Raw genomic sequence first — 23,705 nt, 5'->3', positions numbered from 1 at the left:
GTCCTGTGACATACATTGGTGACATTACTGATATAAGTTGTTGAAAAAGTGTATCAGTTATAAAGTACTAAGTAATTTAGGAATGTTTTGAAGTTGAAGTGTAATTCAGTGGTATCCTATGACTTTTTTTCTCAAGACCGGACACTCAAGTCACAGTGTCACAAAGCTTTTGTTGTTGCTGATTAATGAAACAATGCAATTACTGTACATCCTCCAAGGCAGGCAGCTTTCAGCCAGGATACAGTTCACCATTAGCACCCACGTCTGCCAGCTAGGTTGACAGTAACAAGATACCGTTATAGGAGAAGAATAAGAGGCTTGCTGGAGGACAATTTTTGTTATAGTGTGATAACCACAAACTTATAACCCCAGGCTTTTGTCAGGCAATGATAGAAGTTATTGATAGTTCAGTAAGATGATGAATTCCATCAACAGGGACAGCACATATGTATCTAAAACGTTTCCCTCGATTATATTAACAACCAGTTACCCAAGGAAAATTGGCCAGTTTTAAGAAGCAGGTTTACTGAGGAATTATGATGATTTCACTGAATTAAACCCTGAGCCGGTCTGTTAGTATTTTTTTTTAGGACCTCTTTTACTCAGGAAAGTTCTCCAGGTAACTCATCAAACCTGCCTTTGTAGAAAAGCCCCAGGTCTTTAGCATCACTCCATCTTGGTGAGAACTATTGCAGCATGTTTGTTATGAGGGAGACCAAAATACAGGATGAGCATCGGAACAACAAACTCCTTACACTGAACAGTCCCATTGGAGGAGAAAAAACAAAAAACAAACACACAACTTTGACAAGTTTTTACTTTTTATTCATCAAGACAACATGGACATTAAAAGCAGAGCAAAATTAAACAAATCCTCAGTCTTCAAAATCTTTTGATCAAAAGTAAATCAGTATATTTTACAGTAAGGGGACAAGAGCAATCAATGTGAGCTCTAAGTGGAGGAGAAAAGAGACACGCCCTATCATGGGTCTAACATTGTACATACGCTTTCTCAACTGACTTTGTTAAAAAAGGAGATCAGGAAGTGAGGTGGAACCTGACAAACCAAAACAAACCACAAGCACGGTTTTTATTTCAATTCTCTAAATGCCAAGAAACAAGGAGGATGTGTAAAGATTTTTAAAATAAAAAAACAAACAAAAAAAAAAACCCATACTGAACTTCTCCTCTAAGTTTGGTATTTAAAGTGATGTCTGACTGACATCTAGACCGAGAAATACATCAGATGAACCACAACTACCCTCATCCAGAGGATAAACAGGTAATGGAACATGAGAATCAATGTATTTTTTTCCTCTCTCCTCATGTACACATGTATGTTCGTGTTTTTTTTTTTTGTTTTTTTTTTTAAATAAGCCACTACACATTTGTGGTTCACCTTGTTTTTAAGCAGCGAAGCGTCAGGTTCAGGGTAAGGATGGGTGCGCTCTTCCATTTCTTCCTCCACCAGATATCCCAGCTTCCCCTGTTGAGCAAAAAATGTTCACAAAATGCAGTGTTAGCAAAGGTCCCACAACATGTGTTTGTAGCAACAGCTGCTGCTACTGGAGCAACATAATCATCTACATAATTACTACTAGCCAAATATATCCTTCAATTTAGGAAGAGTGTGTGGAACGTACACAAGAGACACCGCTAATGATGCACAAGTACTATCCATTTACTAGCACGAAGGACATTTGAAGTTTTGACTGAATTTGGGAAGAGTATCCTGGTATTTTCTAAATATTTTTCAGTGTATTTTTACTTGAATTAAAGGTTTGCAACCTGCACAAAGTCAACAAGATCTGGTCACTACCTTACATTTAGATCGTTTAAAAGTGACAGAACTGTTTGATCTTCCCGTTGCCAACGTGAAAAAGCACTTGACGTTTTTTTTTTAAGTGTATTTAATTTCCAATTGAAGATACAAACACGTTATCCTACCAATTCAACAAAAGTAACATTAAAGTATCTTCACAAAACTTCAGTTCTGAATATACTATGGGGAAATACACACATCAGTGACAATTTCAGCAGTTGGCATAGAAATATCAAGCAGGCTGCCTGTGCATCTCAGCCTTTTAAAATGTGTCTCTGACATTTCTGACTTTTTTCCCCAAAAGTTAACATGTAAAGAGGCAAAGAAACACATTACAAAATATACACAATCAAGCTGTCAAGTTCATGTTTTTTTTTGCAGAAGTAAACAATTGTTTTTGTTCTGACAGGCAACAGCATTCAGAAATGGATGTGGGTAGAGAAAGGAGTACCTGGGGTGAGTACCTGCACAGTTTGACAGTCAGAGAGTATCCATGATTTTTAATTTGCCCTTTTCTCATGTGGTCTCGCTCACAACACCAACGCTGTGTGAGGTATGGAAGTCAGCTGCAATTCATTCGATAAACCCTACCCTCCAGTTAGTTAGTTACGTTAGGCCCCCCGGTGCTATAACACCCCCCAAACACACACTGCATGGCATTATCAGGCACAGTAAGCTGGACAACAAATCCATGGCATTTGAATTATGATTACGGCAAAAGAAATGCTTGTTTTTCACATACACCTTTGACGAAGGCTGAAAGTATGTCTGTGTGTTTACATATCAGAAAGCGAAATCTCCAAGATACATGTCTAGATATAGATATATATATAAACATGTAGACACTCAGTGGCTGAACTTTCTCCATGTATAGGAGTGTAATATCCCAACAAATAAAAATTACATTTTCCTACTTCAAAGTAAAAAAAAATAAATAAATAAATAAATAAAATAAAATGAAATAAAATAAAAAAAAGCAGGTAAATACAGGCAGGAGATTTTGATTGGACTGGTTAATGTGTTTTTCTGCCATTTTGTCCACAAAGACAAATATACATCTATAAGGATCAAAAACCGATACAAAACGAGGGGTACCTCCGGGCATGTTTGCTCAGGGCTACACTGGCCTTTCCCTCTTGGCTTTGTGTGAATGTTTTCTACCTTCTTCTCATTCATCGGGCCTAGTCCTTCATCTTCAGTGCATACTTATGATGCACTATTTGAAAACAGGATAAAGATATATGCATATAGTACATAAGACAAAATCATAGGCATTGAACTGAACGTAAACAGGGTGGGAGAGGGAGGGTGAGAGGGTGGGTAGGGGAGATGGGAGAGGTGGGGACGGGTGGGGTAGTGGGAGGGCGGTGGGTTGGGTTGAGAGCCAGAGGGGAGCGAGGAGGAGGACGCACTTACCTGAGCCTGATCTGAGGTCCTATCAGATCAGTTTTAATTGGACTGAGTGTCACCTTCAGAATGGAAGAGCTCTTGTTGGCCATTTAGCAGAGGGGAGGAGGCAGAGGCGGCCGCCTCTGTCTCCATCGGTTCCGCTTCTGATGAAGCCTTGATGGCAGCTGCATCGCCGTCAGAGTGCTTGTCTTTCTTAGAGCTGCTCCTCTCCTCTGTCGCCTTACGGTCTGAGAAAACGTACACATACACAACCATCAAAAAAGTTGCCATTTCTCCTTGGTGGACAGCTGTCCTGTTTAAAAGGTAGGGTTGTTGGTAGAATAGCAAGCATCTGCAATTAGACAAAAAGACAAAGACAAAAAATCCCAAGTCCTCACCTTTGTCTTTCGATGACCGTTCTCTGTCCCTGTCTCTCTCCTTCTCTCTGTCCCTGTCCTTGCTGCGACTGCGGTGGCGGTGAGATTTGCGCTCTGAGCTGCGTGACCTCCTCCTGTCACGACTGCGGGAGCGACGCTTTCTGTCAGAGCGCTCACGACTGCGCCTCCTCTCCCTGTCTCTGTCCCGGCTCCTACAGTAAGAGGGAGGTAAGATGCATTTCATTTAAAATAAATAAATAAATAAATAAATAACATAAACAATCATGAAGGGCCACTCAAACAGATGTAGGGTCAACTGCTACACATTTGTTAAGAATATGGTGGTTAATGCAGTTCAAGATATCCAGTCGTACCTGCTGCGTTTGCGTTCCCTCTCCCTGTCCCTGTCTCGGCTCCTGGACCTCCGGCGATCACGGGATCTGCTCCTTTTCCTATCTGATGCTCGACTGGAGTGGCGACTGTTGGAGTGGCTTCGGCGTGCCCTCCTGTCCCTCTCCCTGTCTCGATCTCTGTCCCGTTCTCTGTCTCTGTCTCTCTCCCTCTCACGCTCCCGCTCTCTCTCCCGTTCCCTCTCCTTCTCGCGCTCTTTTTCCCGCTCCTTTTCCTTCTCTTCCTCCTCTTTGCGCTTTTTCTCCCTTTCCTCCCGCTCACGCTCACGGTCTTCTCTGTCCCTCCTGAGCGCTGGGTTTTCACCTTGGGGGTCTTCTGAGCGGCGACGTAGTTTCTCCTAGAAGTAAATAAGTGAGAGCATGTAAATTAAGTCGACCAACACGTTTTTAACCAAAGCCAAAAATCAAACATTGTCCTGGTGGAATGACTTATTGTATATCATTCACTGTGTTAAACAATAATTGGAGAAAAATAAAGTCCTGCAATATCCTGCAACACTGTCACTACTCTGCACAACTATTTTTAAGTCTTTGTTTTTCCACTATACATATAAACTGAAAGATTTTTTTGAGTCTAAGTATTTCTATTTCTTGTTCTGGTGCATGAAAGATCCAATAACTTGTCACACACAACTCATTCATGCTGCATCTCATCTTCTGTGTGTGTTGTCTTTGTGAAAGATGATCCTGTTACCTTGAGCTCCTCTACAGTGGATTTGATTTTGGCGTAGCCCATGTGCTGCTTCCCCATCAAGTGGTCGTCCACTCGGGACTGCGCGTCGCCCACAATGAGGAAGGCCCCACACACCTCACACACCTCCATCTGTTTCTCCTGGGCTGCAAAGCTCTCAATGGTCTGGATAGAAAGCACAATTATTACATGAGAATACAAAGCAATATGCAACGTATTCCTGTCTCAGAGCACAAGTACTTGTCCAATTTGAATAACTTTTAGCTCACCGTGATGATTGTTTGTGAGACTGGTGGAATCGCTTTTAATCCAAGCTTAGTTGGACTTTGACCATTTGTGAAAGAACAAAGCATGTTTGTTGACAGATAGCATTGCTTGTGCAGCGCCTACTATCCTGAGCAGCGACTGTAGGCCGATTACACTAGAGTGAGGTGACTCACCGAGGGCGTGGAGCTGAGCAGTTCCCTCTCCTCCTTCAGCTGCTCCACCAGCTTCATCATTCCCTGAGCCTCCTCCACTCGGCCCTCCGACCCCAGCTCCTCAATCTGAGCAAAAGCAAAACCAAAATAAGTCAAGTAAGCCATTTTATCTCTAGGCAATATCATAACACTGGCAACTAAATTTCTATAAGATCATTTCATTCAGTGTTGTTATTTAAAGAAATTATATCTTCCATGTTGATAATTTCAACTGTAACAAAAGTAGTACGTGACAGATGTTCAAATTCCAATGTGTTTTTGTTCTGGTATCTTTAAAATGACCTAAACTGAGCTAATCGATTATAAAAATCTAATTTATGTTATCATATTTGTTACAAACCTGCACAACTAAGTCTTCAATCTTCTCTGTTAGAACCTGAATCTTCTCCTCATTCTTTCCTGATGGACCAGGACCCTGTGGAAATAAACATACTGTATCTCAGGTGCACCCACATTAACCATTTCCTTTGTGCTTTGCTTTAAGAGAAACAATTTCCATTGATGTGCTGAGGACACTGTGAATAACCAAAGCCATATTTCTGTGGCAGCTAAGAACACATGAGGACTCTCTAATAGAAATTAGTAACAGAACAATGTCCCAAAACCAAAGAACAAACCCCTGCATTCTGCTGAGCCTGGGAAAGAGCAAGCCGGGCATGCCCTCTACGAATCCGTCGTTCCACCTCCGCCAGCAGCGACTGCAGATAGCGCAGGAAGTCTCGCTCATAGCCCTCCTTCATAAACCGAGAGCTCTTCTCATACCTGGACAAAACAAGATAGGAACAGGTTATTACGTGGAAATATCAAGTCATACGGAAGTGATTTCTAATACCAGAACTTACATTTTTCTGAGATTTTCATCATGGATTTTCTCACAAGGACCTGAAAAAAGAATTGACAAGTTTATTATTTTAAAATTTAACAGGTGCATCTGTCAGCTGCAGCTGTATAATAAAAATCTTTATGTACATCCACAAGTTCATGACTTACCCAAGTCAGAGCGGGTGTTTGTGAATAGTTCAGCTGGGCAGAAGCCACACAGATAATATCGACAGACCTAAGTGAGAAAATTAGATATTTTTACTGTTTCAAAAACTAAACTCTTTTTAAAAAAATATTTCTCTTAAAAGTGGAGTTATAATTGATCAGTCGATGAAGGGTAACTGCTAATTGAGACCAAACAGACAAAAGTGAATTTAACAGAAACATAATATTTCCTTAAGCCTCCAGTTGCCGGTTACTATTAGATCCACAAGTCAAAGCAGGGCACAGATGAATTCAGTAATAACTAATACTCAAATCTGAAGGTAGCATCAGGGCAAGATACATGGTGTTATAAGCCTCATTGTGAGCCATTGAAGTAACCATTAGCATTAGCAAACTCTGATAGTAACACGCGTGTCCAGACAACACTCAAAACGTCAGCTTGCGCGAGCAACTCAGTGTGTTGTGGTGAAAATCTGAACTAATGTACAACGAGCTTAAGTGAGTTAACGCCCACTTCTCACACGATATGATTCCAAGCATCTTCACTGGCTAACATTATGTTAACGTATAAAACTGGCTAGGCTAACATTAGCTTGAATGCTATCTTACGCTCTCGTCGTCCCATCGCACGTTTGATCGCTTCTCGTCAGGGGCCAAGTTTCTATCTCGGCCCATTAACTCATCGAGTAACTGGGCTGCTGAAAGCATTTTTGGCTAAAACAATGTAGCCCTGATTTAAAGTACGGCGGTATCTCCTGATGTGCCAGTTCACACCATCTATTGCGCGCAAAGCACTTCTAATCAAAATGGCAGACGCTGTGACAACAACGCCCGTTCATATGGTTCGACTATAACCAGTCCAGTAGCAGCTCCCTCGGCCTCTGAACCGGAAGTAAACGTTTGGCACGACCATGTTAATCCTATGGACTTTGACCACTGTCTTTTTAGTAAATGCATGGGAAGAAATATTACTAAATCAAAGGGCTATCTCAATTCTTTGCCCACGATAAAATTTTAAATTATGCATTTGATGTGAGGAGGTTATCCACAATTCATATGGAGACTGATCCGACCCCAGCGGTGCGGGGTCAATTAACCAAATGTACATTAACAAGACCAGCCGGTTGGTCCTCATCACTAAAATGTTTTATTTTGCAAAACGAGCAATAGTGTTTAAAAGCACCCTTCCTGGAAGGTGTCTCTTTTCCTTCCATATATAGGAATTCTTTTGGTTGAAAATCTATGACCACTAGCCTCATGATCAGATGTCCCTCTTGGACACAATGAATGCTGGATGTCTGTACCTAAAATTGCCAAGGATGAATCAGGCATGCAGGAGAGGACATAAAATGTGATGTGGATGAGAACTTGTAACCAAATGCAGGAGCTCCAAACTCTGGCGACCTGGGGGCATTTTTCTCCAAGAAGGTGGTGGAATCTTTGTGCTGGGAGTGAGTTGCTGCATCAAGTAAAAGAGTTTAAGCGTCTCAAAAACAACAAGTTTTTTTTAGTGAGGTGTTTCGCCCTTTAAACTTTTTGGCCAATATCAAATACTATATTTAAAGATTTTATTCATTTATATTTATATACAGACAATGGTCCCCATACCAGCGTCAAGGTAGACCTATCACTTCCGGTGAATACTTTCAAAATAAACAGATAAAGTAATAAATAAAACTAAAGTGTACAAATCTGAAATGAATGAACAGTAATGATTATTACTATTGATCGTGCTTTGTTACTCTAGTTCTCACAGAGATTACTGCTCCACATTTTTTCATGGTAATAGCACCAACACATCTGAGACCGTTAACTTTATGGGCCCTATAAATGGGCCCTATTAATAAATTGTTCAGTAATTATAAAATATTTAATGTGGACTAGAAGGATCTGACCACATTTTTGTGACCCTGTATGGAAAAATACGTAGACTGTTTTTTTTTTTTGTATGCACGGTTGACGACTGACCCATCAATACATATATTAAAAATCTTTTATTTCTTATTATTAATAACGAGAACTGCAGAATGGATCATGCCTTACGAGTTAAGTTAAGAGGAAACAACACGCGTTTAACAACTGAGCGTATTCAGAGGGGAACTAACATTTGCACTCACTGTTGTTACATCTAAACATGCCCCCCGATGAGGCGGTGGCGTTTTTGGCAGCCCACTGACGGAGCTCTGACACCACTGATGGATTGAATGAGTGTACCGCGTGTTGGCAGTGGTAACTAACAACAGAACGTGAACTAACAACAAAGGTAGATGGCGAGGACGGGACGTGCCGCATAAACGCCAAAGGCCCCGACTGTCAACACGAAGAGTTACGTTAGCCGAAGCGATTTTCTGCTATAAGCTAGCACCAAAGACTCTGCTAGCACCTTCTCAAGCTAGCCAGTAGGTAAGGTTAGCCGGGTAGCTAATGTTAGCTGGCAGGGTTATTTTTAGTGGACCTGTCTGCCATCAGTAGGAAAATCGTCAGGCGATTAGTATTGGCAACTTAATCCGAGAGGCTTTTGTGTATCCTATGATCTCGCAACGCTAGTTGTCTGTTCCAAAATGTCCACGACTTCGTTGGATAAAGAATTACAGGAGCGATTGAGAGAGGCGTCTGCCATCGGGGACATCGACGAAGTGCGGACACTGGTGGAGAGCGGGGTAAATGTTAATTCACAGAACGAAATAAACGGATGGTGAGTGTTTTAATGAATAATTACAACCTTCACTGCGCGAGCCAACAAGTGTTGGTTCGCTTCACTTTTTTGTAAATGCTCAGTTTTCGGTGCTTATTGAAAAGTTCAGTGCACTCACTGCAGCCAAATGCGTTGTTACAGGGATTAAAGCCGGTCAGTGTTATCCTATTAAGCAGAGCAAGGCTGGTTAGTTAGGCTCCATATTAGCTTTCTTATCCAAACAGCATATAAATGCCCCTTTAACAAGTGTTATGAGATGGTTTGAAGTTTAAAGTGCCATTTTTCTGGTCCTCTCAAAACAACAGAAAGGACCAGTGAATGAAACTGACAGGACAAACCTGCTCTCATCGCGATACTTAACCTAGTTTGTCAACTCAGTTACCAGATCAGACTAAAATAACTTAACACAACCTAATATAAACACCAGGTTGTAAAAAGTGTTGCGTATTATATCCGCAGTACAATATTGGGAGTATGCAATGCAACATAACTAATATATAATAACATACGCCAATAATACACGAAATAATATGTCTTTTGTTCTGTATGCCATTGCCATACAAGCACTGCCATTGTTCAGGTAGTATTTGACTGCTGCTTCCTAGTTCAATACACAACATGTGTGATGACAGGTGGAACCATGTTAAATGTCATTCTGAAAGGATCCTCACTTTAGACCACTGTATAAAGTTTAAAGTCATTTTATCATATCAAATCTGGCAGTGGTTTGGTTCATTAAATTGTGTTCTCTCTTCAATAATCCCACCAGGACATGCCTGCACTGGGCATGCAAGAGGAACCATAAGCACATAGTGTCCTACTTACTCAGTTGCGGAGCAGACAAAGAAATCCTCACGGCTAAGGATGAGCTGGCCTCACAACTCACATCCAAACCAGAGATCAAAAGACTATTAGGAGGTAAACTGCACATTTCTCACTTCCTTGTTACCTGTCACATGATTGTAAGTCTTTATTTGTTAGTGGCATGTGATGTGTGATGTATGTTACAGTCCGTGTTATACTTTGACATAAATTGTACAGGATGTCACATTGAGTGTTGATTGTATGAGGGTATCTAAGGTTTCTAAGGAAATAATTCTCTTGTTTCATGCACATTATTTCCACAGTTGAGGTGGAGGAAGTGCCTGAAGTCAAGGAGCCTGAGTTACCAATCATTCCCAACTACCTGTCTAACCCACCCTTCATGTACTCCAAGATGGACAACAAGTCAGAGGTCATCCTAGCACAGCAAATTACACAGAATGGCTCTGGAGAACACACTGAGGACACACACAGTGATTCAGCTTCCCTTTCTCCAACTCATGAGCCTCAGAAATCACAGAGCCTAGTCTCAGATGGCCCAACTCCTCCCTCAAACACCACCACCCACAATCAAGCCCCAGCTGGGGAATTCATTTCTGTGACTGAGCAAAATGGTGTGTCACCCAGCCCGCCCTCATCCCACAACCACACCGTTGTTAACTGCACAGTACCCATGGACCTATCAGTTGAACCGCACCTTGTCAACCATACTGACTACCCGCATGCGGTGGCGCACAATGGGACCATGTGCTCATCTCCGTTGGCCTCACCCAGCCCCAGCTTGGCCAGCAACAGTGGGAGCCAGGTCCAGGCGCCGGTGGCCAGCGCTAACCCAACTATGAGCAGGCAGCAGTCTGTCCCACAGCAGCTGAGCTACGGCCAGGCCGGTGGGCCTATGCCAGCTTTCCAGCCTTTCTTCTTCACAAGCACCTTCCCTGTCAATGTACAAGGTGAGAGAGAAATTATATATTTTAACGAGCCCACTGTCCACCAATACATATTTGAGGCAGACAAGATACCATGAATTTAACTGTTGAAAATCAGTCTGGTGCCACTGTAAGTCCATATGTGTGTACAGTGAAAACGCTTCTTGCTTTCATTTGTCATCATTCTTTGGTTCGTCTTGAGGGTTTGCAGCCAACTTGTCAAACCAGAAAGGGTTCTTTGTGGACGTAGCCTCACTCACTAAAATGACTGAACTGTCACAGGCCTCATTAACAGAGACAGAAATATCTTTAACAGTCAATCCAATCAAAAACCATAAAATTGTTTAAGCATAAGATGGTCGGAGTGCGAAGGGTTCAATCAAGTTTTCCCTGAGTTTTAGAGAAATTATGACACAGAGCCAGTGTGGTTCGTTCAGTCTTCGTTCATGCTTGTGTTACTTAATGTATAAGACATGTCAGTCATAAGCAGTGACTATCGGCTTGGGCTGTATACACTCTTCTTAAAAAGCACTATATCTTTGTTAATAGTGAGGTATCACTCTGGTCCTTCTCTCTAGAGTTGGTATTAAAGGTGCGTATTCAGAACCCCAACGCACGGGAGAATGACTTCATTGAGGTGGAGCTGGACCGCCAGGAGCTCACCTACCGCTCCCTTCTGAGGGTCTGTTGCCGCGAGTTAGACATCAGCGCTGAGCACGTGGAGAAGATCCGCAAGCTGCCAAACACCATGTTGAGAAAGGTATGGGAAAGAAGACTGCGTACTGTGCACAACTTAATATTGTCATAGTGTATACACAAGGGAACATGAGTGTACTAGCAACGTGTAAATGCACACACAGATGCAAAAATACATTGATCTGTCAACTTAAAGAAAGTGTCTGGTTATTTTTTTTATATTTTCTGTATGAGACAAAAATTCAGAAAAAATATGCCTGAGAATCATCATCATGTTTTTAGGTTTTCTTCACTGTCAGAGTACTCCAGTGATAGCTGTCTGTACATATCCGGAGACATGGCTAAAAAAATGCTATTAACTAACTTGGCAAACTTTTAATGGTGCAAATTTTCCAAAAAATTAAACACCAGCTTGAAAAAATGGGGCTACGGGGCTCAAGTTGTAGCCCACGGCTGTCTAACACTTATACTTCCTACTCTCCAATTAGGTTGTTCCTGACTCACTTTACCTTACCACTGAAACCTCCCTTACCCTGTGTGTACACTGTATTTGTGTCATTACCCACTGTCTCTGGCAAATAATGACGGTGTGACGGTGAGTGTGGTGCCTGGCCAGACTGAAAATAATTGTGGAATGGAAGCTTTTTGGTTTAGGGTTGCAATTAACTTTCAGTATTGATGGAGTTTTTTTTTTTCAGTTAATTGTTTAGTTTGTGAAATGTCAGAAAAATGCCACATCTCAACATCCCAAAGCAACATACAGTAGTTGAGGTAGAAAGTATGACCTTTTTCTAATTTCAAATGATTAATAATCATTTCAAATGATTAATAATCATTTCAAATGATTAAATGGTCTCAGCTTAATAATTTCAAAAGGACTTTCTATATTTCTCCTGAAAAAAAAAAAAGAATGATTAGTCGTTAAATTGGTTGTTTATTTAAATGTGATCTTCCTTCCCTGTCCAGGACAAGGACGTGGCTCGGCTGCAGGACTTTCAGGAGTTGGAGGTTGTGTTGGAGAAAGCAGAGGGCCTGTCCCTTTTCTCTGGGACCGGGGGCCTGACAGACAGACCCTGCTACAACATGAAAGCCTCTCGCCTCACTTACTAGAGCTACCGCGTAGCCCCTGAGGTCTCCCCGCTTATGATGGGCTTCTGTAGCTACCCTCAAGCAACAATAACTAGTTGCCTGCCCAGGTCCCTTGTTACAGCTTTGTTTGGCTTCAGTGTTTCCCCAGTTTCCTAACTGGGATTTCTGTTTCTTTCAAGTTCTGTAGCTATTGTCCTCCTCCTGTCCTCCTCTGGCCCTCCTGCCGCTTTAGTGTACCCAACCGGTTCTAAGCGATTACTGATGCATGGTGTACTCGATTATGTGCGAAAGTATTTGGGCCCCTCTCTTCTCTCTTTATCTCTTTCTCTCCTCCCACTGCACTTTGTGCCAAGGCTCTTGTGGGACAACAGAGGGGGACATTGGCCTGTCTTCCTTATGGAATGGACTTGAATGGGATTCTGCAATAGCCTTATATGGACACATCCCTATAGTGGCTGTGAACTATGGTCACAGAGTAGAATGGTCTGATGAGACCGGGAGCAGAGGACGACAGGAAGGATTTACATAACTCGTACTGATAAGATCCTCATCAGTCCACAGAACAGGACAAGTTGCAGCACAGTGGACTTGCACACGGCAACTTGAATTTCTAACAAATTGACCTATAGAATTATCAGATATTCTAGTTGGAGTACACTTTCATAAATGCTGTAGGCATAAAGCTGCATCTTTTCCTGCAGAGGGCATCCATTACTGACCTAATCATTAACGTGGAGGTAATCTCACACCAGGTGAGATTTAGGTAACTGTGGACTGAAATAGTTTTTTTATTTGCTGACCACACATACAGTAGGCTTTAATCTGTATCCACACAAAGATGGATACATGTGAGTAGGAGTACTGATTTCCCCTACAGGTTTAGGTCATTCGTACACTGTGGAAAAGTAATAACTAGTTTTGTTTGAATTGTTCTCTTTTGTGTCTTTTCACGTAAGACAAAACCTTCATGTATATCGCAGAGATAAACATGCAGCAACTTGAAACAGAACTAACTTTTTTTTAATTATTATTATTTTCTACGACACATTACCACTTCTGCTTTGCAGGGTGTGTTACTCAAGTCAGTCAGCATAACACTTTGTCAACTGTGAAGTATTTATTTTTCATTTTTGAGTCATAATGATTCTTACTAGTAAAGCGAGGCAGTGCATTTGCGCTCGAGAGTAACAAGGCTCAAGTCCCAGCAAAGGTTGCGAATGAGGCTCACACTTAATTTATCATATAAATTAAGCCCTCTGTTGGATTTTTTTCTGTTGGCTGTCTTTCTGTGTAACTGTAATTAGAATCAAAACCAAAAACTAATCTAGCCAGCAAAGATACTAACTGCAGAAAAAAACTATCACTGCTTCAGGAAAGAATGCAGCCTTGTTAGATAATTTTTTTTCCCCAAGTGAAGAGGAAAGAAATAAGATATAGCAAAGGATTGTTGGTTTTATGATTGAGTGCTTCCTTGTTCCTCCAACACTAATCCAAATTATTACTTTTTTCCTGATATGTTCATCACTGTTGCACTATGTCACCACAGTTTAAATCTAGGCTGTGTTCTTTGGTGACTAGATTTGCAACACAGAATAACTATATATATATATATGGCTTCAGTTCGGTTGTCAAGGCCAGTCTAGTTCTAATAAGTAATTTGTTATTAAAATAACATTACAATAACATTAATTTTGAGTTCTGTCAGTGTTCTCTGTTTGGTACCTTAATTAGAGGTGTTACTGTCCATCTTAAATGGAGACTGACAACATGATGATTTACGCTAATGACAAGAAAAAAAAACATTATTCTACTATATATTGAGAATTTAACGGAGTCATGTCGGGTGAAGAGGACACGGCTGTATTGTGTCAGACGGTAATGTAGTCTATGCTGCTTTCATCAACACATTATATTCCTTTAATTCTCATTGCTGGGTCTCATTTGTTTTAAGCAGGCGCTCACTACACGTCCTACAATCAAAACGTTTCTTACCCAGTGGTAACTGTTTACTGTTCAAATGTATACCTGAGGCTCTTACTGTATTTGTATGTTTTATGATATATTTTTTATTAATTTGTATAATTTTTTTAACCAGCTAGGCCTGTTGTGTTTTGTGTCAAAAAGTCTTACTATCGTGAAAGCAAGAATTCAACAATGGGATGAAAAGCGCTGGGATGCCGTTGTTGAAGCCAAGTGCAATGTGGGGTGTGTGTGTGGGGGGTTTGCTGTGAGAAGAAAGGACTACCAAGAGTGCTTATTTTATGTTCCCAACTATGTTAAATGCTTTATTAAGTGAAGTTGTGCCACATGTGTGAGGTGGCAGGAGCGTGGTGGTCTGGTGCCCTGGGTGAGCGAGAGCAGCATGTTTGAAATGGGTTTTTATAGGATCTTTGATTCTGTGGAAAGGAGATGACTAACATTGTATTTGTGGGGTTGCTTACTGTTCTAGAAAAAAGCAGAATACAGTTTGACTTAACCTATGCATTCAGAGTCTGATATTTTTATATACAGTACGTCCTGTGTACTTGTAGAAATAATCTTAGGCACTGTTTTAAGTTGTGTGTTTTCGTTTCTGGAGACCTGTATCTGTTCTTTGATAAAGCATGGTGAATTACGTGATCTCTTCCTTCTTTTTCTCTCAAACTGACCTTGTGTCTTAGCAAAGTCCTTCTGACTAACTGAAGTGATTTTAACATGAACAGTTTGAATATCTATCTTAATTCTCACTTTGAATGAAGGGACTGGTTACATGTATTTTGTGGCTTCTGTTGCAGGCTGTCCTGTTGGGGGGTAAAATCCCCAGTAGTGTCTTGAAATGTTATGTTTCAGCCATGAACCACTAGAGGGAGCAGGACAGCAAATGTTGGTATGAGGAGAACCGCACACTGTAGTTACAAGCCACTTAAAGTTATAATGAGAGGATAGCGTTTTTCTACTTGGATTTAATTGACTTCATGTGTTATTTAGATACCAGCCCATCTCACCTTTATAATAAAACATACCAGTATCTGGACACCTTGGTCCTCGCTGTGTTAGAGGATGCATCATCAGTACTTGGCCCTTAAGCGATAATGAACATGACTGTCAAGTCGTCCTCTCAGGCTGATGCAAACAATGCAAAATTCTTAATAATAATTAAATTAGAACAATTCTCATGCAGGACTACTAGAAGTAAATACAACTTTTTTCTAGTACTGATAAATGTAATATGGGAAGAGTGATCTTCAAAGTGATTTCTCCCTGCTTTAGAATGAATTATTTCATTATTGAACACTAGAAAAAGTACAGCATCCTTCAAGGGCAAATTAAATACACTTTTATTCGGATGAGATCCTACCAGCACATTGATTCTAATAAACCAATGAAGAATAATTTTTGCCTTGGCTACATTTTTCTGAGCCATCACCCGAGGAGTCGACTGGATAAATCCTCTTATGTGGGATGATTTTTTTTTTTTTTAAATCTCAGGATAGATACACATCAAGGTCTAATACATTTTCTGCAATAATCAGAGACTGCAACAACTGCAAAGCTGATATATTATTATTACTAAAATGTATAACTGCTGGAAAAGGAAAATGCTGAAAAACTGATAATGATGTTCACTGATTGGTTTAGACTTCCTTTAAACTATTAATCACACATGCCAGTTTATTAACACTTATTAAGTGAATTATTGACACAAAACATTTTTTGGAAACGTTCCATATTTGAAGGTTCAGTATTGTTGTACCGTCCAGCTGTGGTTTTGTCTTTGGCCTGTCCATTCACATTTGACCTGCACTTGCACAGCAAGCCAGTGTGTTGTACATTCTGTTATGAACCTCACTAACGAGACATTTTGTTATGTTCCCTTTCTGATTTAAAGAACATAAACAACACCTAAGCTATGGTCATACGGACACCTTAACCTCTTAAGTGAAATGAATACAATAGTGCTCATGTGGCGAGCAGATGTTCAGACACTGCGATCTGGAGAGCACAAACATTGCATAATCTGAGCAGAACAGTGCTGAGAAAGTTAAGTATGTGTGTGTGTATGCGCAACCTAAATATATGGACAAAGCAATGTATGGCAATGAGCATATATACATTTCACTGGACGCCCGTGAATCTGTGCATTTATGCTTGCATGTCTGTCCATCGGCATGTTGTATTGTGTGTCTAGACTGGGGCTGAGGGATCAGCTTAGGGCCCTGCTGTGGCAGGACGTGTCTCTCTCCTTTGTTCTGGAGTGAGACACCCATAATAAGCTTAGTATGAACAGTCATAACACTTCCATTGTTTTGAACCAGCTCCACCAGCTTCCCAGGCCTCAGTCATGGGCAAGAGAAGCTGTGGACCTGCATGGTCAAGAACCCCTAAGAGCCTTTTAGAAATGGAGGCAGAAGGCGACATTACTCACAGGTACGTGCCTTGGTCGATGTGCTTGGACTATGGCCCATGGTGCAATTTGTGCCCCTCTCTAACAGGCATAATGCTCAAAGCCAATGTACAGAGCTACTTAATCACAACACAAATGCATGCATGACACTGTAAAGCCACAGAGATTAATGGTGAAACTGTAAGTAAGATGTACAGTAGCTTAAAAGTATAAATCTTAACATCCCGTGATTGATTTATGCAGTGTGGTTAATGTTTAATATGAATACTGAAAAATCAAATAGAAGTGCTCTCATGTTGGTAGACAGTCACCTGTCTTTCTGTCACCCTGCAACCCCCATCTTATGAAGACTCAATTTACCTTTATTGGTATACAGCGCTGTGCAATCTCTTTCCTGTTACATGCTGGAACTAAACAGTAATGGAGACATCACGTGACTTGTTTTGAACAGAAAGATGGCGTGGGTGCACAGCGAAGGTCAAAGTCAAGGTCTGTTTTCAGACAATACATGAGCTGAGGGGCAGATAGACCATCAGAGCGCCCCGCGTGGGGTCCTCCGTGTGGCTTTATTCAATATGTGACATGCCCTGCAGCCCCAGTGTCGGCTATGCTGGGAATGCAGGGTCTTGAGGGTTGAAGGTTAGGGGTGGAGGTCCAGAGGGGGTGAGTGGGTGAGCAGACACTGAAAACACAGCTTGAATGTGTTTGTGCATTTGCATGCATTTGAGAGCATGCGCTGTGTGTGTTTGTTTAGCATATTCCCTATATACTTACACTTGGTTGCTTTTTATGTGCATGCAGATAGAGGAATCTTACCTGAGAGCATGTGTAAGTGTTTTTTGCGTGTGGTGGTGTGTTTCCAGAGAGGACTCACAGACAGCGGACTGAGACTGCAGGGTTTGGCCTGGTAAGCACTGGGCCTCTTTGGACTCAGCAGGGACTCAGCTTGGGAAGCACAGATTCCATATCAACACACACACACACACACACACATAGACACGATGAAGCTATTGAAATGTTAAACTTTTTGTTCTTTTAAAGATGAAGGTAGACCAGGTTTTTAAGTTTTAGGTTTTTGGTCTGTGCCACTGTTTGGTCTCTAGCAAAATCCTTTTCAGTGTGCCCTGCTTCAGGTTTCTCCTGTCTCTCCTGTCTGTTACACAATATTCCAGCACTGACAATGCCTTAAATATTCACATGATTTTTGAACTTGATTTTCTGTTTAATTCAACCCAAAGTGTTTCATTTAGTGCACCATTACTGATGGACATGTTAACTACTCATACATCTTACAGCTGGGGTGTTGTTTTCAAATAATGCAGTGCAACATTCGCGTTTCACACCATTGTATTATTTTGTTTGTTTGCTTGTTTGTTTGTATTTTTGTGCATATGCTCATCACTAACCCATTTCACTGGTTGGGGCATTTCCAAAGATTTGGATAATGGTTTGGATTAAAGATTACGTGTTATGGCCACACATGCCATAACACATAAAACAAACTGAGCTGTTTGAGGATGCATGCTCTCTCAGCTGAATCGTTTAATTGGAATAGTATGTTATGTGACACCAGAATTTGGACAACAGTTGCAGTTCAGAGGATCTGTAACTCTGTGTGATTGATTCTATGCTGGCTGTGTTCAGCGTCACACTGCAACATTTAGCTCCAGTATGGCAGACGTTGAAGTCACACTATCTAAAATAGTCAGGTTTTTTTTTAAGGTAATCTGAGAAAAAAATATTTGGGTCTCCAAAACAGTTGGATCAGACGTTACAGAGGTAGCCGGTATGGCACCGCCATCTGGCACACCAGTATAACTGCTATCACTTGTCTGGAAACTTTGGTCTCTGTTGGTCTTTTGTTTGAAGGGGGGTGGATGCAGAAACTTTGAGGAGGGGAAAAAAAGTTGTAGTAATAGGAGGAGGATGACAGACAGTTCCACCTAACTACTATACAGAATGTACAGCCACTGTACAAATAGATAAAAATCTTAACAAAGCATATATCAGGCATAAAGTATAATTATGTATTCTAAATGGTAATAAAACAATATAGATTAACTTTGCACTTTCAGAGGAAGTCAAATCAGAACAGGAGTCCACAGAAGATTACTTAGACTAGAAGAACTGCACTGAGTTTGGTGCCACCTTCTGGAGACTGACATTTTGTTCAGAAGGACAGAAGAGATTTTACAGTAATCAGTGCTTTTTTTTTTTTTTTTTTTTTTAAATCACGCAGCATGCTGCACACGACTGTCACAAAGATCTGTGTTTTAACTGTGACAAGACAAGATATTATTTTATAACATACATGCAAAAAACAATATAAAATACTACAGAATAATAACTGTTAGCTGAGATGTAAGTTGAAGTCTGTTAACACTTACAAGTGAGAATAAGAAGATGTGCCATAGTGTGGCTATATAATACAAAATTAGGTATTTTTATTTTCATCATTATTTATAGGCTTTATTTAACAGCTTGTATCTTCACGCCTACTTAAATATGTGAAGACACCACTCTAAAATGTTTAGTTCGTGCATAAATTAAATAATAAATTTATCTCCTGCATTAAAAAAAAAAAAAAAATACAGCTAAATATCCCCGTTGCTTTGCACCGGCTTTGCAAGCTAAGGGTTAAGGCAGCCAGCGCCTTACGCACAGGTGTCTCGTCAGTCCTCTGTGAAACAGCGCCTGCAAACTGTTGGAGAACTTCTCCCCCCCCCCCCCCTTTCTTTAATTAAGTTGATCATAACTGTAACTCAGCTGGGATTTGCTGTCCGACTAGACAGGTCACTGTAATTCATGTAGTTAGATCCTAAGTGGGTTTGCACACCGCAGCACTAATCTCTTGCTACTATTAAACGTGGAGCGACAAACCTGGAGAGCTCTCCACATTGAGACCGGTCCCGCACGCTCATATTTTCGCTGTTTCCTTGCTTAATCTGATTCCAGTGCTTAGAAAGAGAGTTTAAAGACTTTTTCAAAACTTGAAGCTCGTGTTAAACCCAGTTGTCTCTCGTTGGATTTGTTTTCTTCAATTTTTTTTTTTTTTTGCGTCCGCTCTGTTACGCGCCGGATATGTGGTGGATGCTGTTTCCCCGATGGATTTGGTTTCTGCTGGGACACTGTTACACCATATTCCTCTATATGGACAGTTGTCGCGTGAGAGCTATGCCGATGCCCATGTCTGTGGCAAAGGTGGTGTACTCTCACGCTGGTCTGTGCCCGAATGACCTGAACCCCAACCTGTGGGTGGATGCAATGAGCACCTGTATGCGCGAGTGTGAATCTGACCAGGTGAGTTCTCCTGCCACATGTGAAACGTGAAGACTGCAGAGCTTAGACGCCGCTCGTCTGCAGTCAACAAACTTACATCCAGTGTCAAGAAATCATGTTGTAGTCACGATTTATGCAAACAAGAAAACTTTCAGAAGTGTTATATCCAGAGTGTTGATATCAAGTCATAACTACAATATATATCTCTTTGTAACTATTCTATTTCTCAAAATAACAAAAAAGGACATTACAAAAATAGATCAGATTGCCTTGTTTTATTCTTGTGATTTGTAAATGGGTGCATGCTTTGCAGAGAATTGAAGGTCCACTTTTGTTTTGGGGTAACACTAAATTAAGAATAACTGTCAAGGTTGAACAAGCACCCAAATTAATGAACTGCATAGTGACTATATTGTTTTCAGCCTACGTTAATTCTTATGATGTAAATTTATCTAATACGTTTACCATGTGTTCTAAATACATAAGGGCTCCACAGAACTGGAAAATAACAGGTTCTGCCAGGTCCTATGGCAGATTGGGACACAGACCCCCTATGTTAAAGAGTTCAGAATGATTCCTGTTTTTCTATGTTCTGTGCATGAACTGCTGCACAGGGGGGTTTAAAGAAAACTAGCAAGCAGAAACCGAACACAAAAATAATCTTAGTGGTTATGTAATTTTAAACGTTACATTAACTATCCATGTTGTGTCATCATGAATTCATACACACTGAAAACATGCATTTAAGGAACCCTCTGATCAGAATCCATCGCAATGAAAGGATTTTATCAAGAATCAAACCATTTTCACTGTTTTATTCAGTATCTTGTTGCACACTGTATCTCAACTGTTAAAAAAAATGCTGGTATATGGTTCAAAAGTTTTGTTTCTTGTCCAACTTTAGGACTGTGAGACGTTTGAGAAGTGCTGCCTGAATGTATGTGGTAACAAGAGCTGTGTGGCAGCACGCTACATAGACATCAAGGGCAACAAGGGCCCCATTGGAATGCCAAAGGGCGCCACCTGCGACAAGTTCATGTGCTCTCAGCAAGGGTCCGAGTGCGACATCTGGGATGGACAGCCTGTTTGTAAGTGCCGGGACCGCTGTGAGAGGGAACCCCACTTCACGTGTGCATCTGATGGCATGACATATTATAACAAGTGCTACATGGATGCAGAGGCCTGTTCCAAGGGTATCTCTATCTCTGAGGTCACCTGCAGGTAACATGTTAAGTATTTTAGATCTCTACTTTTTGTTTTTGGTGTGATGAGGTAAAGTTGTCTTTTTTCAATTGCCACAATTAAGACATTTGGAAAACTCAACTTTTTTTTCCGGTGTAGAAAAATATATGTGAACTGTGTCCAATATGGCAGCGTAGTTAAAGAAGAGGCTTTGACGTATCCTGACTCTGATTAATTACTTTCTTATTCAAACCACCTACAGGTACCACCTGACTTGGCCGAACACCAGTCCAATCCCTGCGGAGACCACCCTACATCCCACCACTGCCCTCCAGACCACCCTCCCAGCTGACATCCAACTCCCCGCCATACACAGTGGCCCCACCCAACTCACTGTTTTTGTTGGAGAGACAGCTAGCTTCCTGTGTGAGGTGTCTGGGAAGCCACGTCCGGAAATCACCTGGGAGAAACAGCTGAAGGGCAAAGAGAACACCATAATGAGACCTAATCACGTTCGAGGAAACATTGTGGTTACTAACATTGGCCAGCTGGTCATATACAATGCACAACTTCAGGATGCCGGCATCTATACATGCACAGCCAAAAATGTAGGGGGAAGTGTATCAGCACACTTTCCCTTGGTCGTGATAAGGAGAGAAGTGAAAGGTAAGAATGAAGGAGGGAATAGCACCAACCTGCCTTTTCCAGCTGAAGAGTGCCTTAAGAGCCCGGACACAGATGACTGTGGAGAAGAGAGCATGAGCTGGTACTATGAACCGAAGAGGAACAATTGCTTCACCTTCACCTACAGTCAGTGCAATAAAAACCGTAACCATTTCGACACCTACGAAGCCTGCATGCTGTCATGTGGAGGAGAGCTAGCGGCTCCCTGTAGCCTACCAAGCCTCCAAGGGCCTTGCAAGGCTTACGAGCCCCGCTGGGCCTATAGCAGCAGCCTGAAGAAGTGCCAGTCCTTCGTCTATGGAGGCTGCGGCGGCAACGAGAACAACTTTGAGTCCAAAGAGGCCTGTGAAGAGATGTGCCCCTTTCCGAAGAACCACAACTGCAAGATGTGTAAACCCCGTGGGAAGATGGTTACCAGCTTCTGCAAGAGTGACTTTGTAATCCTGGGGCGTGTGACTGAGCTGACAGAGGAGCAAGAGTCAGGCCATGCTTTGGTGACAGTGGAGGAGATCTTGAAAGATGAGAAGATGGGTCTGAGGTTCTTTGGCAAAGAACCATTGGAGGTGACTCTTCTGAACATGGACTGGAACTGCCCCTGCCCCAATATCACCGTAGCTGACGGGCAGCTCATCATCATGGGAGATGTTCACAACGGGATGGCCATACTTCAGCCCGACAGCTTCGTAGGCTCCTCCAGCGCTCGTAGAATCAGGAAGCTTCGTGAGGTTATTCACAAGAAAACCTGCGACTTCCTTAAAGATTTCTCTGCCGTCCAGTAGAGTCTTTCAAAAGTTCATACTCACTGAAAGTCACTTATGATGTTTTCAGATTACTCCAAGCTCCAGTGACCTCACCAGTCTGACCGACTGCAAGTAAACACAAAACTGGTAACTTATCTGTAACTTTGGAGGTTTCGTTGCCTTCATCAGATGCTTTTCTTTCCTTCTTTTGCTCCTTATTGCTCAGTAGACCTCTGAAAAGATTATATAATCACCTCATAGTTGTAATTGATCATTTTTGTCAGTTGTTTTCATTCATGATTTCTTCACAAATGCTATTTTTTTTTTTTTAGAATCAAGCTCAGATAGTTTTGCTGTCAACACCTGGGGCACACTGTCTGGAAAAGGCAAGTAGAATAGAAATAGTCACGCGCATTTACTCTGTACAAAATATTTAATCTTCATTGCTGTTTATTAAAATTACATTATAGTTTTCCTCTCAAAATGTTATCTTGGGTACACTAATATCTTCCATTTAGCAGTGTGTTTTATTGTAATTGGTTTGTTTGCTTTGTTTATGTGGGACCTCCCAAAATAGACATTGTATAACAGCTGTCCTGAGCCCTTGAGCTCACGGTAATGCAATGTGAAGCCTCAGTTTATCTACCAGAATCAAATAAGCTCTTTGGTTCCGTTTTTTTGTGGAATCTATTTTGATAAGTTTTAATTTACAATACAGAATATGTATGTATTTATTTTTCGTGATCTATTTCTTATAGGGCAATGGCCATATATATATATATATACATAAATATAAACATAAACATATGTACATATACACATATATATATGTGCGTGTGTGTGTATCTCGGTGAATCTAAAGTAGAGAACAGACATATTTTTATGTTATCTATATTAGTGTTCATTAAAACTTTTTTGGAATATGATGGCAAAATGAATAAAGTTGATTTAGAAATCAACTTTTGTGATGTTGTTGTGCTTTTTGCCCTGCTAGAGATGAAATACCCAATGTGCTCACAGTTTAAAAAGGAAAGACTTGTGCTGTTCAGTGGT

The 23,705-nt window shown here is 41.1% G+C and overlaps 3 protein-coding genes across 4 annotated transcripts; 2 read left to right on the top strand and 1 right to left on the bottom strand.

Moving 5' to 3' along the window:
- Window positions 1-808: 808 nt before the first annotated feature.
- luc7l3 (LUC7-like 3 pre-mRNA splicing factor) lies at window positions 809-6,991 on the bottom strand. Of its 2 annotated transcripts, XM_041062815.1 has the most exons (11): window positions 6,765-6,991; window positions 6,159-6,225; window positions 6,011-6,050; window positions 5,786-5,930; window positions 5,509-5,583; window positions 5,130-5,234; window positions 4,693-4,854; window positions 3,963-4,336; window positions 3,610-3,800; window positions 3,239-3,459; window positions 809-1,486 (listed from the first exon to the last, which is right to left on the bottom strand). In XM_041062815.1, the coding sequence occupies exons 1-10, from the start codon at window positions 6,861-6,863 to the stop codon at window positions 3,272-3,274; spliced, it is 1,446 nt and encodes a 481-aa protein (XP_040918749.1). In that variant the 5' UTR covers window positions 6,864-6,991; the 3' UTR covers window positions 809-1,486; window positions 3,239-3,271. The 2 variants fall into 2 exon arrangements, with proteins under 2 accessions (XP_040918749.1, XP_040918748.1); XM_041062814.1 differs by having other exon boundaries at window positions 809-3,459.
- Window positions 6,992-8,303: 1,312 nt separating this feature from the next.
- ankrd40 (ankyrin repeat domain 40) lies at window positions 8,304-14,997 on the top strand. The gene is made up of 5 exons (XM_041063363.1): window positions 8,304-8,850; window positions 9,620-9,768; window positions 9,978-10,622; window positions 11,177-11,358; window positions 12,261-14,997. The coding sequence occupies exons 1-5, from the start codon at window positions 8,717-8,719 to the stop codon at window positions 12,402-12,404; spliced, it is 1,254 nt and encodes a 417-aa protein (XP_040919297.1). The 5' UTR covers window positions 8,304-8,716; the 3' UTR covers window positions 12,405-14,997.
- A 4,851-nt stretch (window positions 14,998-19,848) lies between these two features.
- Window positions 19,849-22,691, top strand: wfikkn2a (info WAP, follistatin/kazal, immunoglobulin, kunitz and netrin domain containing 2a). Its single transcript, XM_041063084.1, has 3 exons — window positions 19,849-20,067; window positions 20,951-21,267; window positions 21,491-22,691. The coding sequence occupies exons 1-3, from the start codon at window positions 19,849-19,851 to the stop codon at window positions 22,689-22,691; spliced, it is 1,737 nt and encodes a 578-aa protein (XP_040919018.1).
- The last annotated feature ends 1,014 nt before the right edge of the window (window positions 22,692-23,705 follow it).

This window comes from Toxotes jaculatrix, chromosome 18 (genome assembly GCF_017976425.1).
Source record: "Toxotes jaculatrix isolate fToxJac2 chromosome 18, fToxJac2.pri, whole genome shotgun sequence".
Lineage (NCBI taxonomy): Eukaryota > Metazoa > Chordata > Actinopteri > Toxotidae > Toxotes > Toxotes jaculatrix.
The sequence above is the reverse complement of the archived record's forward strand: the minus strand, read 5'-3'. Positions and strand labels throughout refer to the sequence as shown.